At 34.3% G+C, this 16,711-nt stretch overlaps 4 protein-coding genes across 4 annotated transcripts in view; 2 read left to right on the top strand and 2 right to left on the bottom strand.

Moving 5' to 3' along the window:
* The window catches only part of LOC119637716, a 116,242-nt gene extending 114,068 nt beyond the window's left edge, over positions 1 to 2,174 (bottom strand). The window contains exons 1-2 of the mRNA XM_038033924.1: positions 1,942 to 2,174; positions 1,257 to 1,873 (exon numbers count right to left, since the gene is read on the bottom strand). Coding sequence (XP_037889852.1) covers positions 1,257 to 1,332 — 76 coding nt within the window. The 5' untranslated portion in view covers positions 1,333 to 1,873; positions 1,942 to 2,174. The remainder of the gene's footprint in view (positions 1 to 1,256; positions 1,874 to 1,941) is intronic.
* Positions 2,175 to 10,121: 7,947 nt separating this feature from the next.
* On the top strand, positions 10,122 to 12,705 carry LOC119637656 (membrane-associated progesterone receptor component 1). The gene is made up of 3 exons (XM_038033852.1): positions 10,122 to 10,818; positions 11,832 to 11,990; positions 12,058 to 12,705. The coding sequence occupies exons 1-3, from the start codon at positions 10,521 to 10,523 to the stop codon at positions 12,276 to 12,278; spliced, it is 678 nt and encodes a 225-aa protein (XP_037889780.1). The 5' UTR covers positions 10,122 to 10,520; the 3' UTR covers positions 12,279 to 12,705.
* A 106-nt stretch (positions 12,706 to 12,811) lies between these two features.
* On the top strand, positions 12,812 to 14,082 carry LOC119637633 (NADH-quinone oxidoreductase subunit B 2-like). The gene is made up of 2 exons (XM_038033809.1): positions 12,812 to 13,182; positions 13,302 to 14,082. Exon 2 carries the CDS (start codon positions 13,309 to 13,311, stop codon positions 13,972 to 13,974), a length of 666 nt encoding a protein of 221 aa, XP_037889737.1. The 5' UTR covers positions 12,812 to 13,182; positions 13,302 to 13,308; the 3' UTR covers positions 13,975 to 14,082.
* LOC119637632 (2',5'-phosphodiesterase 12) lies at positions 14,072 to 16,285 on the bottom strand. The gene is made up of 4 exons (XM_038033808.1): positions 15,765 to 16,285; positions 15,461 to 15,709; positions 14,443 to 15,406; positions 14,072 to 14,376 (listed from the first exon to the last, which is right to left on the bottom strand). The coding sequence occupies exons 1-4, from the start codon at positions 16,152 to 16,154 to the stop codon at positions 14,096 to 14,098; spliced, it is 1,884 nt and encodes a 627-aa protein (XP_037889736.1). The 5' UTR covers positions 16,155 to 16,285; the 3' UTR covers positions 14,072 to 14,095.
* Positions 16,286 to 16,711: the final 426 nt, after the last annotated feature.

A 16,711-nucleotide genomic window follows, 5' to 3' on the forward strand; every position in this document is an offset into this window, starting at 1 on the left:
TTTGAAGATAGCGATTGACCAGAAACGGCCAGAATTGGCCAACAGGAGAGGTGTCGTGTTCCACCAGGACAACGCTAGGCCACACACATCTACAGTGACTCGCCAGAAACTTCGGGAGCTTGGCTGGGAAGTTTTAATGCATCCGCCATACAGTCCGGACTTGGCACCAACCGATTATCATCTTTTTCTTGCATTGCAAAATTTCTTTAATGATAAAAAATTGGAATCTAGGAAGGATTGTGAAAATCGACTACTAGAGTTTTTTGCAAATAGAGACCAGGACTTCTATGAGAGAGGCATCTTGAAGTTACCTTTAAAATGGCAACAAATCATACAACAAAACGGTGCATATTTGACCCAAATCGGACAATCCGAAGCATGTTAAATAAAGTCCTGAAGTTCATATAAAAATAATGGATTTCTTTTTCCCCAAACTAATTTATTATATAATTTATATTATATAATTATTATTATATAATCGGTAATAGTCGACTTTTTGTGATAACACAATTTGATTTTTGGCAACGGCACGCAGCGTATATCAATTTTCAGTTTTTTGACTCGAATTTTTGTACCCTACACCACTTGTGATGCAAGAATATAGTAAATTTGTGCCGATATACGCAACACCGCGAATGATGTAGACATAGATTCGCCTTTTATTATATCAATTGAAACCAATTTTCAAGAAAGTTACAATTGATAACACGACAAGAAGAGAAAGGCTTAAAAAAATATTGGAAAGTGGTATCAATCGCAAATGTTGTTTATTTGGAAATTTTTAAACCATTCGCATTTCGCGGAGTTATGCGATCGATTTGTTGACTTATGCCTTATTCATTTTAAAAAAACCTGAGCCGAACTAAACGCATATACGCAGATTTACGAACAGAGAAATGAGAGTAAAACGATTAAGAATTTTGAACTAATTATGATAAGAATGGACATATATGTGGGTGTTGGTAACAAAACGAGGAACCTGATATGACCACGTCCTTTGATACGTAAAATATACAAACATATCATATAAGAATTAATTAGAGTTTGATTTTTGCGTCAATTGAACATAAAATTTAACAGAATACAATATAAATAAAATACAATTCCATTAATAAATAGAGCATAGACTAATTTGAACAATTTATTAAAGTGAGTAAATTTCGCCTACATATATTCATATATATGAATATATACGAATTGTGAATAACGTATTAAATATATGAATGATTCGATTTAACACTGAATGCAATTCTAACCTGTTTGGGACCATTGACTGCAATCTTGTTGAAACAAAATATTCCAATCGAAACTCAATTCACTATAAGAAGCCATCGTCTAAGTTGAAATGTGCGCTATAGCTGCTGCTATGATTGTGTTAAGTCAAAAATGAATAGATTGTTGACGATTACACGTAGTACTTGCCTCTCGGCAACGTTGGAAGTAAGTAGTGGTGGTGATGGTGGCGGCGTTTGTTGACGGTGGTGGCAGTATTGTAGTGTTGTGTTCGTGATTTTGATTTGATACTTTTTTTACAAAAATGACCATTCAAACACACAGACGCACACACACACACACACACACACACACACACACACACACACAAACACAAACACACACGCGCGGCACCCAAAAGAGTTTGGAAAACTGTCTACAAGTATCAATTTTCAATTTTCATTTCACTTGGCAGATGAAATAAAAAGGAAAAGTACGTGGGATATTGGATTTCCCACTCCATTCCAAACATAGATAACGTTTCTTTTCTTTTTTAATTTCGCTTTTCTTTCCAACTCTTAATTTTTTACAAATGGTCACAATCTTTCAAACAGTGAAATTACGAATGAAGAGATGCCATGTGGAGTCTTTAATGTGCACGCTATATATATATCCAATACAATTTTGAATTGTAAATTAAGCAATTATTTTCATGGATATTTTATTTACCAATGCATGTTTACTCCCACGCCTCAACTGCACGGTGCTCGGATCGAGTAATAACTTCACGATGCAGTTACAGTTTTTAATTGAATTGTTTTTAAGCAAAGAAAAGAAACGCAAAAAAAAGCAGAAAAACATAACAAAAACCACATGATTTGAGGACACAGAGTAAAAAGAAATGATCACACATAGATAACGGTTAAACGTTGTTGGATGTCAGGGATATGTACAATGGCTTACACTAGCTTTTAATATTAACAAATACATACAATTGCAAATTTAAACAATTTGAATACTATCACATTGTACCACAAACTTTTATTAAAATATTCTTCGTTTTATTATTAACTAATATCAAATAATTAAAAAAAAAAAAGACATCGACGTCGAAGATGATGTGATAAACTATGGAACCGAAAGAAACTGTAATTTTCGATGCTGATAAATGTATAAATTCTACGCCAGCAAAAAAGCTTTATTTCACATAAACAAAGTACCATATAGTAATTACTGATCTTCTAAAGCAAGCGGTATACATATATATATATATATATATATACATGTGTATATACGAACTCGAATAAAAAAAAGCTGATACTACTTACCTTGCAGTAATAATGTAGTTATCGACGAATGATTGCGTAAGAAAAGAGCTTTTAGACTGAGATATCGTAAAGTCACAGACATTCAGTAATTTTCAAGAGCGAAATAATGAACCGCGGATGCAGTTTTATTTTTATTTAAAATTTCATGAGAGCTTTTTTTTCATGTCCACAATCAGAAGCATCTTAGATTTTTCAAATGTTTGTAACAAATATTTATACAAAATCTTTTAAAGTGTATAAATACTTAATCAGATAATCTTGTGGCGATTACGATTACGAGCTCTAAAATTTTGCTTGTAAATATTACACACCTTTTCCCAAAGTTTAAGTACATTCATCGAAAGATTCGCTCATATTTATCAAAAAACCGTTAATTCTGGCGATTTTCGTAAATTTTTGCTTTCAAATTTAATTTAAAATTTTTAAATGTCTTCAATTTTTTCCTTCACCGAATTATCAATAATTGGTTTAAAAAATTTGCGAGTCAATTCTATAATTTGAAATTAAGGAAATCACATAAGAAGATCTTGGACACAATTACCGAAGAATTATGCTTAAGTAACGAACGCTTTTAATTTTTAGCTTTGTAGAGTTTATAGTTGTATTTCATGCGCGATTTGTTATCCGTGGCGCCTGCATGCTAAAACTACCCCCCACGCACACTTCACTCTCCTCCGCGGAGCCACTGTTAGGTGTTACTTCGCGGAGGCTGGTTACAATTAGCGCGCTTCCTGTGGTGGGGCCTCAGTGAAATAAACCATTGGGTTCCACTCCCTCCGCTTTCCATGCAATCTCTTTCTGATTACGAAGTCGGCTATGGTGCTCCAGGTTTCATTGCTGCTAGTTATCACTTGGAATATTTCACTGAACTCTTCTATTTGGAGTCTACCATTCTCAAACCTTTTGCAGTGAAGTATAGCGTGTTCTGCATCTTCATTTCCTTCTGAGTATTCCCGACAGTTTGATGAGTTGTCGTGCCCGAACCTGCACAGATACTTTCGAAAGTACCGGTGACCAGTCAGGAACTGGATAACATAATAATTTATGCCGTGCGGACTTTCGGATCATCGCGTTATGTTTAGGATAAGAACGGACGTCCATCTTCTTTTCGTTCTTCTTTCCCGACACTAGCCGCTAATCCTTCTTAAAGGTTTTTTGGGAACGGTCGAACGTTCGCCTTGTTCGGATGCGCTTCATTTCATCCCCAAAAAAAGTCTATTGTATTGCATGGCGCCTGTGATCACAAGGGCTGTGTGTCCTAACGCGCTAAAACGATATATTGACGCTAACTTTCGGTACCCCGCTTCCACGGTGAGTGCTACCGCCCAAACTGGACTCGAATACATCAAGATCGAAGTTATCGCCGGGGCTTTTATTTCCCTATTGGTGGTTTTCGATCCTCCAACATTTGGCATCATCCCCGTCAAAGACGCCAGAATGGAAGCAGTCTTCTCTGCCGCGTAATCCACGTGGTGTTTAAAACTAAATCGATGGTCCAGCATAACTCCGAGGTATTTGAGATCAGGAGATGACTGCACGATGTGTTGCCCAACTCGTATGTAACACGTTTCCACCCGCTTTTGGCTGCTTATTAACACCGCCTCTGTCTTATGCACCGTAACTCTAGCCCCATCTCTTCTACTCACACCTTTGCTTTTGCGACTCCCTTGTTAGCCTTTATTTCCACCTCTGCAATGCACTACTACAATTGCTATATCGTCGACAAAGCCGATAATCGTTGAACCAACAGACAGTTGTAGCTTCAGAACGCCGTCGTACAATATGTTCCACAGGAGAGGACCAAGGGCTGCTCTATGTGGGACGTCCGCCGTTATTTTAAGCGACTCCCCCCATCGCCGCTGTCGTACACCAACATGCGGTTTAAAAGGTAGCTTTTTATAATGTGAAGTATATACCTTGGAAATTGCATCCTTATGAGTCCCTTACGAATGATCCCCCAGTGCGCCGAGTTAAAGACGTTCTTCACGTCCAGTGCAACCACGGTGCAAGACTCCTTGTTGTCGCAATCCGTCGCTCTCCAGCTGTAGCGTCTAACGCAAACGTCACTACATATTCTATAGCGCCTTTGGTAGACCGTGCTCTCCTGAATCCATATTGGTTATCCGAGAGACAACCTCTTTCTTTGACCACCAGTAGCAGGCGTTCGTATACGACCCTCTCCAATACTCTGCTCATTGTCTCCAGCAGAAAGATTGGCCGATATAACGATGGCTCGGTTAGTGGTTTCTTATTTTTGGAAGTGAAGGCCAACTTCTGCACCTTTGATTTATTTGGGAGATCTTCTCTTCCAAACACTTTTGGTGCATCCTGACGAAAATGTCTGATCTCCTTTGTACCACTGCCTATATAGCCCTGTCAGCTCTCTCGCAGTAATTGCCGCTACTAATTCATTTTTACTGCCGCGGAAATCTATCACTATATACGGCGGTCTCTGTGCAAAAAGTGTTGTTACTATCTCCCGTAGGATGAGTGGACACGTGAGTGTATGTGTTTTCGTGTGTGCGTGTATGTGTGAAAAGAGTGCAGGTGAAAGTCTGACGTACAACATGAATTGTTATAGAAAATTGTAGAGTAACTCAAAGTAAAAATTTTGTCAATTGTGTACTATTAGGTTGCTCAGAAAGACATTTCATTTTTTTTCCAACCACAGATTTAATTGCAATTTTTCCCACACACGTTCACATTTAAGGCGCACGTTCTTCCCATTTGAGAACTGACATCGTAACGCTTGTGTAGGAAAAATTTTGTTTGATTTTTTCGCAAAAGTTTTCGTTTGATGTCTTACCAAATATGGAAAATCGAAAGCAAGATTTTCAGCGTACTTTGCTTCTATTGCTAGCGAAAAAAAAACTATTGCATGCGTATGAAGTCGATAAATGGTCAGAACGTCAATGCCAAAACTGGCTAAACCGATAAAGAAAAAATAAAGGCATTAGTTGAAGTAAACCTCAAATGAAAATTCATGAGATCACCAAAACTTTAAATGTGTTAAACCCTACTGTTCTCGACAAAATATATATACACTACAATGACATCGACTTCTGTTTAGGCCAAAAAAAAATTCAATTTGTTTTCAAATTACCCAATATAGTAACTATATATTACATAATTATGTACATACAAGTGGTTGCTGAGGATGTTGGCATGTAGCTTAACTCATGATATCAATTTTTTCGGATGTTTTGGGTATGAAATGAGTTGGACGATAATGCGGCAGATCAAAAGACACTGGCGGTTTGTAACTTCTCGGCCAAAAACAACGCCGTAGTCATATCTCAGCCACCGTATTCACCGAACTTGCCCCCTGACTTTTTTATCTTCCCAAAACTAAAAAGGCCCATGAAAAGACGAAGACGATTAAAGAGATAAAGACCGCATCACCAGAAGAGCTCAAGGCGATATTAGAAATGCTTCGATGTATGGAAAAAGTGCTGGCACAATATAGATTATATCTTAGCGGATTACTTTGAAGGACACAAAATAAATATTGATGAATAAATAAATATTTTTAAAAAGATTAAAGTTACTTTTTTTAACATGTATTCGGCATTATAACCACTCACACAATCATAAAAGAAAACAACGTGTTTTATTGGTATCTTTTTTTTCAACTTTGAATCAATTTTGATTTTCAGAACGAGTCATCACACCAAAACATTTCAATATCAGTTTTGTTATGAAGCAAGCATTAGTATTAGATCACACAAACCGCAAATAAAAAAATGCCTTATGAGTTGTGACGTCGCTGCGACAACTCAAAATGTTGCTCAGAACACAGCCGTGCATTGTCTTTGGGGCAAATATTGTAAAATTAATATATCAAAGTAGCAAAGGGTTTTATTACCTTGTAAGCGCAATATTTGCTAGCCACTCAAGACCATTACATTTGGAGATCGTTTTGATAACTTTTTGCGCTAAATTTTATATTTACAAAATGTAGTCAAACTGATACCAAAATAAAGGTTTCAAGCTCAAATTTGGCAGAAACATTGGGAGTTCTTAATATTGAAACCTTTCATTGTGAAACGAAGTAATCGTTATGAACAGAGTTCTAAGATCCCTTTTCTCCTTTAATTTTCTTGGTATTTTAGGGATGTTTTACAAATATTAATTTACCAATAATTATAGCAAAAGTAGATACAAAAAATTACAGTGATTCTTCTCTTTAACACATTATAAGTAAAGTTAACAAAATTAAGTGAGGCAGTTATATTCGGTCATGGCCGAATCTTTTATACCCGTCATAATTATTCAAAAAAAAAAACAAAAAAAAAGAAGACTAAATTTTCATGCATTATAATAAGGAATAAGTGCAACTCATTTGTTCTACTTTTAAAATGAAAGTTTTTGTCGCATTGAGGTGAGGATGTTGTAGATGTGTCCTTTAAAAAGTTTATATCACTTCTAAGTTCTTTTGCAAATTTGGAAGCGATATCTTCATTTTTGTGAACGGGAGAATATTTACCACAAACTATGCAGTTGGACAGACGAACAGATGGACAGTTGGACATGCTTGTGTCAAGAATTTATATACTTTATTGGGATTCTGAAGCTTGCTTTTACCCGTTATAAATATATAGAAAAAAATAAGTAAACTTTGATATACTATAACATTAAATAGGTGCAGTCAATTTTTTTCATTTTTGTACAAGTACTATAGTACCGCCTACAGAATACACGTTCAAATTTTTGTACATTTATCGACTTTAGTTTATGTGTAGTGAGCAACAAACCAATTTATTATTGCTTTCGAAAAACAGAGGTTTCCTCACTTTGCGTAGTACTGTAGGCGTATCCTTTGACCGCTTTCGCCTATTTCGAATACCAACCTGCGTGCAAGAACTTCCGATGCTCCTGCCTGAACTCGATAGCCTCATTTTTGCGGCCAGGAGAATGTTTATAAGAGACATTACATTGACGGCCAGAAGAACATGCGGATATGTTTAATTTGATTCAGAATTTGATGCTTATCAAGAATACATATACCTTGTGGGCTTCCTTCTGGGCGTTACAAACTTTTTGATACAAAAAATACACACTTCATGCTTCGGTGATGAATATAAAGATTATTAAATACGTATAATAGGAATGATCTCTCAATGAAGCATTTGTAAAAATAGGCTACTCATAGAACATACGCGCCATGATAACTGTTCAAAGACAATCGCTTCGGAATAAGTTTTTTTAATTTATGTGCAATGCTTTCGATGAGCTCTGAACTAAAGAAAAAAAAGATCAGTCTATCAATATTTTTTTGTGATTTTCTTTTCAAATAAAGACGAGGATATAATTTTCCTACCTGTTTCACTTACAAGTTTTTTTTTATTTTAAAATGTATTTATTTCCCTTCTACCTATAAGAGATTTTTAATTTTAAACATCTATTTTCATTTACAGTCGAATTTCGAATGAAGAAAAATGACTTTGAAAAAAAAGTCATAGAAAGGGACTTCACTGACGCAGAAAAACAAAAGAATTGCTTCAGTTTTAATTTGACAAATGTATATGAAATTGGGCATTAATCGCCTTTATTGCTTGTTTTCCATTCCTTATAAAATAACATTGAGTATAGAATAAAATTTTAAATCGTATCACATAAAAAATTATTAAATTAGTACAGAATAAACACAAATTAGATAAATAATTTCTAAATGTGAAATAAACTGCCATTATTCATTCTTAAATGTTGACTTCTTTTTGGTTTATTTGCATGTAAGCATGGAAACCCATATGATTTGCCAATTCTTATAAACCCTCGTAAAAAGTCGATGTAATTGAAGTCTCATCCCGAACATAGGAATGGGGCGTCATTGCGTTAAACCGCTATATAATTGTATATGTATTTATCCCCCATTTTACGAAAAATTTTTCATTAATTTCTCATCTTGCCAACTCCCCTTAAGTATTTAAGAGACAGCTTACAATTAACTGTTTGTTTATTTATTTTATTTACTTACACATAAAACACAAGTAAAATAAATCAACCACCGAATTCAACTGACTCTTAACAGATCTTATACTAATTACTGTTAAAAACTAACATAACGTATATAAAGAGAAGTAAAGAAAAAAAATTAATAAATATATAATAATTCATGTGTAAACTATGCATTTATTTGTCTAATATTTAAAGAAAATTTTCAGGGATGTGGTAAGATATATGGTTAAGCAATAAAAATAAGAAAACAATAAATAAAAGAGAATAAAATAGAAAAATTATATTCGTCTCAACGCAACCAGACTGTCATGTAAGCAGACGACAATGAGGTACGCAACAATCGCCAAGTCATGTTAACAAATTTGCTGGTGATTACCGCCAAGTGCGCTCTCTGACTTATGTCAAATCTGGCGATAATAAACATGTCGCGGAGAACAAATTCGCATTAGTGTTAAATGTAAACCAAGGAAAATTACCACAAGTCTGTCTTTTAGACTTGTGTTTGTAAAAAAAAAGCTACAGACGAAAGATATAAACAGCTATTAGGCAATGAATTATTAATTCAAAAATTTTTAAAAATTGGAAAAAAAAGAGTGTCCGAAATTGCATTTGTGAATTATGAAGAAGAAAAAATGTTTGTAAAATTAAGTACAATTTTTTTTTAAGTATCAAGCTAAATTAAGCTATGTTGATCATTGTGTACAATATGTCGTAATTTCCTTTTATTCCTATTCGACAAGAAGAGCGGAAGAGCTGCTACAGCTCAAAGAAGCAGGGAAGAATAGCAAACATGTGTCTGGCTCGGAAGAAAAATTTTTTATACACTGGACCTTCTTTTCATTTGTTCATATGTGAGCATAAAAGAAAAAAAAGATTTGTCATACCGGAATGAAAGAGCAAATTTAAAATAATGATGAAGAAGACACCATTTATGTTAAGTAATCCCTAAAAACTTTTTATAAAGAACTGTTAACATTAATTTTTATGGAACGTTTGTAAAAAAGAATACGTAATAATTAACTTTTTCTGCAATAAAAAGCCTAAACATTTAAATATACATACGTCAATTTGGCTCTCATATTTTACATTTCTCTCAGTTATTAACGCGCTGAAAAGGAAAATTTGAGAAGAGTTGCAAAGTATTAAAATGCTGGCGACGATGGCACCTAATTAACCCCTTGGCGATAATTAACTGTCTCCTAAAAAAACGGGCAATAATTTCAATAGACAAATGAACATAACAAATTGATTTCACCAGCTGTGTCCATACTAATATTACTCGACACAAATTTAACGAGAAATTGTTTATTGAGGATTATTTGCATAATTAAAAATTTCTTACGCAGTGGGCAAGTTGTTCCGTTTCTGATATGTTTCATTTTCATAAAAAACTTTTGTACAAATAATATTTATTTTGTAAAAAAGTACAAGGCATAATATAAATCAATTTATTAAGCAAAGAGAAGAAATATTACATTGGCTTTATTTTATCTCAAATTTAGGCAAAATATTCCTATAATTTGCCATTGGACGTTTGATGAAGAATAATCTCATAACCAACATTCTTTCAGTCAAGTCGTTATCGTTTCATTATCAACTCTAGTAAAGCAGCAGTAGAAAAGTTGCGTTTAAACTAATATCAGAGAAATTGTCTTATTGTATAGTTCATATAATATTTTGTATATAATTGTCCGTTTAGTTTGTGAGCGTGTAACATAACAAAACGCAAAAGAAGAAAATCGAGAACAAATCGCAAATAGAAATTAAAATAAGAAAATCGAAATCTTATAAAACAAAGTAAACCGGTAACTTAGACCGCAACACGAACCAAAAAAAGAAAGAGTGTATGAATAGAAAGAAAAAAGATCAAAGTTCGAAAGGCTAAGCGATTCAGTATTGAAATTCATAAACGTTCTTAAAATATTTAACATTGCAAAGGCATAAGCTACTAAGAATAAAATAAAAGAAAGTGTGTAAAGCAATCTAAAGTAATTTGAAGGAAAATATTTAAAAAATTACAAAATGTCTGGGGAAACATCCATGTTTTCGGCTATTGTCCATGAAATCATTTATAGTCCAATGAATTTGGCTTTGGTGGCTATTATTGCTTTTTTGGTATATAAAATCATCAAAGATCGAATTGAAGTGCCCAGTATGGCCTCTCAAAAACCACCTGAGCCAGAATTACCAAAAATGCGCAGAGATTTTACGGTAGCTGAACTTCATCAGTACGATGGCACACAGCCTGACGGCCGCGTATTAATGGCTGTTAACGGTAATGTGTTTGACGTCACCAAAGGGAAGCGTTTCTACGGACCAGGTGAATGAATTTCCATTTTTACCAGCGAGTGTAGGTCATTGCTGGCCAAAAAGTATTTTATTTACATTAATATATTGACAAAAACACGACGCGATGATAATGTTATGTTTCCGTGTAACATGTTGTATATAAGTCCGTCACAAAATTTCTCAACCGTAGAAAATAAAAAGAACACGTATACAGGCAAAGTTGCTTATTTGTGTGTGTGTGTGTGTGTGTTCACAATAAAAAAAAACACTTCAACTTCTGTTTCTATCCTGTTCGATAGCTGTTTCTGAGACTTCTTGCTATTTTTAGATTCTGCAAAAGCTACACATGTGTCTTCAATATCAGTTTGTGAGAAAATTCTAATTAGCAAAACAAATGTTGTTACACATAATGCATATATAATCATTAACTATAAATTCTTCCAAGAAAACCTTAATACAATTGCACTTCCCATTCTATTGAACTTTTAAGCTATTCCTCATTTAAATTATTCAAGTAACTAAGTTTGATAATCAAATTTTATACTTGCACGTATGTATCATCAAAAACAATTTTACACGTTTTTTCTTCCACTTGGTCAAACGCCGAGTTTCCAGTTCGATCTGCAGATTGTGTTACCATTATAACGAAACGTCACCATACCTAAAACCGTTTCATATCTGCCTGTATTCAAGAATCTGACTGTTCAACCTTTTCCAAATATGTTAAATGTAGAATTAAATATTGCTTGAACTATGAAAATGCTTTAGAAACAATTAAAGTAGTAGAGACAATCACTGCTTACGTCTTCTTAGTAGGTTCCGCTTAGAATATAATATATTTTCGGCGCGAACAGATATGCATGCTTCATGTAGATTAAAGATAGAAAAGAAATGAGAATTTTAAGACAATTCGTAAAATTTACAGCAACAATCTCACAATTTAAAATTTTTTTAAATACATAAATTTGCAATGCATATAAGTTAAGCATTTTCTTGCAGTACTTCAACAGAAGAAAATAAAAAAAACCCTTTCTTAATATCCAGGTGGCCCCTATGCTTCTTTCGCGGGTCGTGATGCTTCACGAAATTTGGCGAGATTTAGTGTGGGCGCCAACGATAAAGATAAAGACGAATATGATGATCTCAGTGATCTAAGCGGAGTGGAAATGGACTCATTACGCGAATGGGAAATGCAATTCAGAGGTATGGCCGTTTTAACAAATGCATAAGAAATTTTTATATTATATGTGGCAATTGCTACTACATATAGAAAAATACGATTTGGTTGGTAAATTATTACGTAAAGGTGAACAACCAACTAACTATGAAGACGAAGAGGAGGATACTGACAAAGACATCAAACCTAATGACACCGCGTTAGAGTCGACTCCCAATATTATTACTAATGAAAATCTTACATCTGGCAGCAGCGATGATGAGGGCATACGAAAACGTCCCACCACCACCTCTACAGCCGAAGAGGTCAAATAAATCTCTACATTAAAATACAAGATTCTCAATCACAAACAAAAAAGTACCACATTAGCACTATTTCTCTCTCTTATATTATAATCATCTACATATGGTTTGTGCACGCCCATAAAAACTTTTTTGAAATTTTTGTTTTACCTAAAATTGTCATGCTTGAATTATTTACAAATTTGTAAATTACCTTTATAATTTAAAGTTGGATAGTTTTGAAGGATTAAGTTTGCTTTCCACTTTTCGTAAAAATGCATTCATGTAATGCAATTGCCTAGGAAAGTTGAAAAATGCAAACACAAAACGGGTAATTAGTATTGTTTTAGCGGATGTACAAGATTATATACGAAAGAAATCATAATGTTAAGGGGCATTTAACGAAGTTTTACTAAGGTTTTGAAAAAAGTTTATTATTATTTATCTTTATTAAATTTTCATGTTCTTTTAATCATTAAAAAGTTTAGCAAAAAGAACAAATACTTTCTATTTATGCATATAAATATATAAATTCAAATGCTGATGATATACTTAACAACAAAATAATAATAATGAATTTATATAAACATGCAAAAAAAGCTTGTGTTAAATTATTCCAATAGATTAAGCGGTAATTTTTTTTTTCGATTACATCAAGCGGAAGACTAATTCCATATATGGGTCTATAAAATTGATGGAAAAATACGAAAATGTTATATATTTTCTAGCAACTTAACTAGGAGCTAAAGTTTCGTCATTTCGTAAATCCTTATCTCTTCAGTTTTACGTTCACTTAATTTTATATTTATAATTGTGCCAGAAATATGTAAACGAATATAAAGAGCGAGCGTTACCAGACTACTAAATATATTTACCGAACATATGTTTGTTTGACACTTCCATTGTTTGTGTGATTGGAGCTTAGTTACATAAAAAGGTTAGTACAATTGTTCTTATTTTCCAAATATTGGTATAAAATTAAGGGTGAAATTTGTTATTATTGCTTTCGAGTTTAAATCACGTAATAATTGTAAGATACGTTAAACACTCAAATAGAAACGAAATGCTTTGCTTCGCAACGTCGCTCGCGAACCAAACATCTAAGCTGCTAGCTTCTGGGCTACTCCCAGTGACGGGCGGTGCTTTCGGTCCTGGCCTAAACACTGTAATGCTGCGTAAGCAGCAAACTATGCCAGTGGTAGATCCCAAAACTCCTTTGCCCAAAAAAGGTTACAGCCCTTTCGGGACCAAGCAATCTAGCATGGGTGAATGGACAATGGCACGTTTGGATGATTTACTTAATTGGGGCAGAAAATCTTCTATTTGGCCTCTAACTTTTGGTTTAGCTTGTTGTGCCGTAGAAATGATGCATATTGCTGCTCCCCGGTACGATATGGATCGCTACGGTGTTGTATTCCGTGCGTCTCCTCGTCAAGCTGATGTTATAATTGTAGCAGGTACATTGACCAATAAAATGGCACCCGCTTTACGGAAAGTATACGATCAAATGCCCGAACCCCGGTGGGTAATTTCAATGGGCAGTTGTGCCAACGGTGGTGGCTACTACCATTATTCATATTCGGTAGTACGTGGCTGTGATCGTATTATCCCAGTGGATATATACGTACCTGGTTGTCCACCTACCGCGGAGGCTTTAATGTATGGTGTCCTTCAACTCCAAAAGAAAGTGAAGCGTATGAAGACTTTGCAGATGTGGTATCGAAAGTAAAATGTTAAAAAGAGATATTTTACCCTAAGCTATAGCATAAAAACCATTGCAAATGATATTTTGCGAATAAGTTTTTTGTGTGAAATAAATACAATTATTGCAAAACTATGAAATTATTCTTTTACTTGGCATTTTGCGACATTAATTTAAATCTCAAATCAGCCACCAAAGCTACGTGATCGGAGGGAAAAACCACAGACGGTATGGCCTTGTGAGATTTTAATTCTTCAAGACCAGGCAAAGGGACAATCTGTTCTACGCTCAAACGGTCGCTTTGATAAAATATGTAATCCAAACAAGCGGCAAAAGCATGAGTAAAGTTTGTATATTGTGGGGTACCACAAGCAGATTGCATGCGAAATGGTTGTTTCAAAAATACACCAGTTAAAGCTTCTTCTGGGTCTGAAAATGGGAAAGGTTTAATACAATAATTTATCAAAAAATCTGACAATTTTTTTTGTTATTTACTACTGCGCCAGTCAATGAAGTCATCCTCTACAAATCCTTCAGTCATTAAACGGAAAATACCACACTCGGGAACGCTATTAAAATCACCGGAAAATACTATAGCTAACTGATTTTCATCGTTTAAATTCAATTGAATTATCAATTTTCTATACATATCTTCAATGTAAAGCATAGAGAGACCGATTTGCAAAAGACGTATATGATCTGCATCAGGATGAAAATACAGATGTGTATTAGCTACCAATAAATAGTATTGACATTCTTTCATTTTTAATAAAGTTAATTGCAATGTCGTTGAACGATCACATATACGCTCTGCTAATTTCTCATTTGTTTGTATTTTTTGCCACAAACCCCGGAAGACGGTTAAAACTTTAATATTTTCACCGATGTTGAAATTTCGCGTCTCAAACAAATCGAAACGTTTAGCGTTGTAGAATGTCGCAACTCCCTCGCCACAAGTGCCTTTCTGGGCCAATAAACCTTTGAAAGCTTGTTCATCATCTTCTAGTATAGGTTGCAAGTCAAAATTGAAAAATTTTACATCAACTTCCTGCAGGCAAATTATGTCAGCATTATAACCCATGATTTCCTTCAAAATTAACTGCTTGCGATAATCCGCTTTTAAAGCATATGCTGGGCAGTAAGGGAAAAGATGAGTGCGCGAATAATCACTGTCTGCATACAAATCTGCTAAAACATTATAAGAAACTATACGCAAACTATCGCCTCCTAAACGCTGCTTTGTAAAACAATGCCGCGTTTCGAAAGGGCAACGTCCGGGACCAACCTGTACTTCTCCCTTAGATATTTGCTCTACGAGGGGGCCAAACTGGCCTTGACTGTTGCCAGGTATCAATACTAACTTTAAGAAATAACCCACGTCTTCGTTACAGGTATTATATGAAAGTCCATCGCCACAATGTAACCACTTTTTCACTTGTTTCAAGTTGCCAGAAGCTGGCTAAAATAGAAATATCTAATATAAAGTTTAATATTGCGGAAGGTAATTACTTGCCATTTTCGCCTTAAACCAAGAACCTTTACAATAACTTCTCTCAGCGAACTGCATTTCTAATTTACTAGGGTAGACCGTAAATCCTGCTAATATAATAGTAGGCATAACTAAATTTACTACCCACGGTTGATTTATCACAACCTGAAAGTTGCGATCTAAAATTCTTAGATTTAGGCTGTCCGTAGTATCACCCAGTATGTCGATGAAAGTTATGTCAGCCAATTTGTGTTCACCACGAAGCAATTCAATCTGTACAAATTTTTCAAAAAATCAACTGTAAACAATTACGATAATTACTACTTACCTTACCGTCTACTAACGGTTTCGGTGAAAGTTCTGACTCTTGAGGTAGACTTTTATTCTTGGTCTTCTTTGCCTTCTTAAAGATTTCTTTTTCAATATTCCCTCGTATTCGCGTTAAAGCATCTTCAACTTTTTCACTCATTCGGCGACAAAAATTAAACTCACGATCCAATTTTAAATCAGCATTAACATAACGGAAATTTATATGGAGCTCCTCACTATGAGAATCATTACGGAAATATACTTTATCCATGGGGGAATTGGTATGATGAGCGCGTGTTGCGATTCGGAGATAGGATTGACAGATAAATCTTTTGGCTACTGAAGCAAATATATGTGCAACTGGAAAAAATACAAACGTTTGTCTTCTTTCTAGCAATTGTAACACCATTCCAAAATTATAATAAAAATTACTGTCGTCTAGCAAAAATTTTGCAATCGAATTGTATATGCCGTATATTGAAATACACTACAACGATGACGTTCCTATTAAGGATTGCCATACTATTGAAAAAATAAAAAATGACGTTATGTGTATATCAACCAAAATGAATAAAATTTCAATTGTTTTATATTGTATAACAAATTAACACTCCCGGCTGCTTGTAATTACTTATTTTTTGTGTAGTGATGATTTTCAGACGTACTGTTTGCACTGCAAATGTGAAATAAAATATGCACCAGGAACCCTGAAATAAAAATCAGTCAGGAAAATATTAAATTCTCCTGTTAGTCTACCATGGTATAACTTCCGAGGTATGTAGAAATTCAAGTAAATTAATGCGTCGATGCAATTGCCTCTATCTTAGAGGTTAAGATGGAGAAGATATAAGGAAACGTTTAATTTTTTTAAGTTTTCATTTTTTTTAGTTTTTGTGTTTTCTTAAGATCATGCAATCGCTTACAACTTTTTGGGTTAATTTGTATATATATATATATATATATATA

The sequence above is a fragment of the Glossina fuscipes genome, unplaced genomic scaffold (genome assembly GCF_014805625.2).
Source record: "Glossina fuscipes isolate IAEA_lab_2018 unplaced genomic scaffold, Yale_Gfus_2 60, whole genome shotgun sequence".
In the NCBI taxonomy this organism is placed as follows: domain Eukaryota; kingdom Metazoa; phylum Arthropoda; class Insecta; order Diptera; family Glossinidae; genus Glossina; species Glossina fuscipes.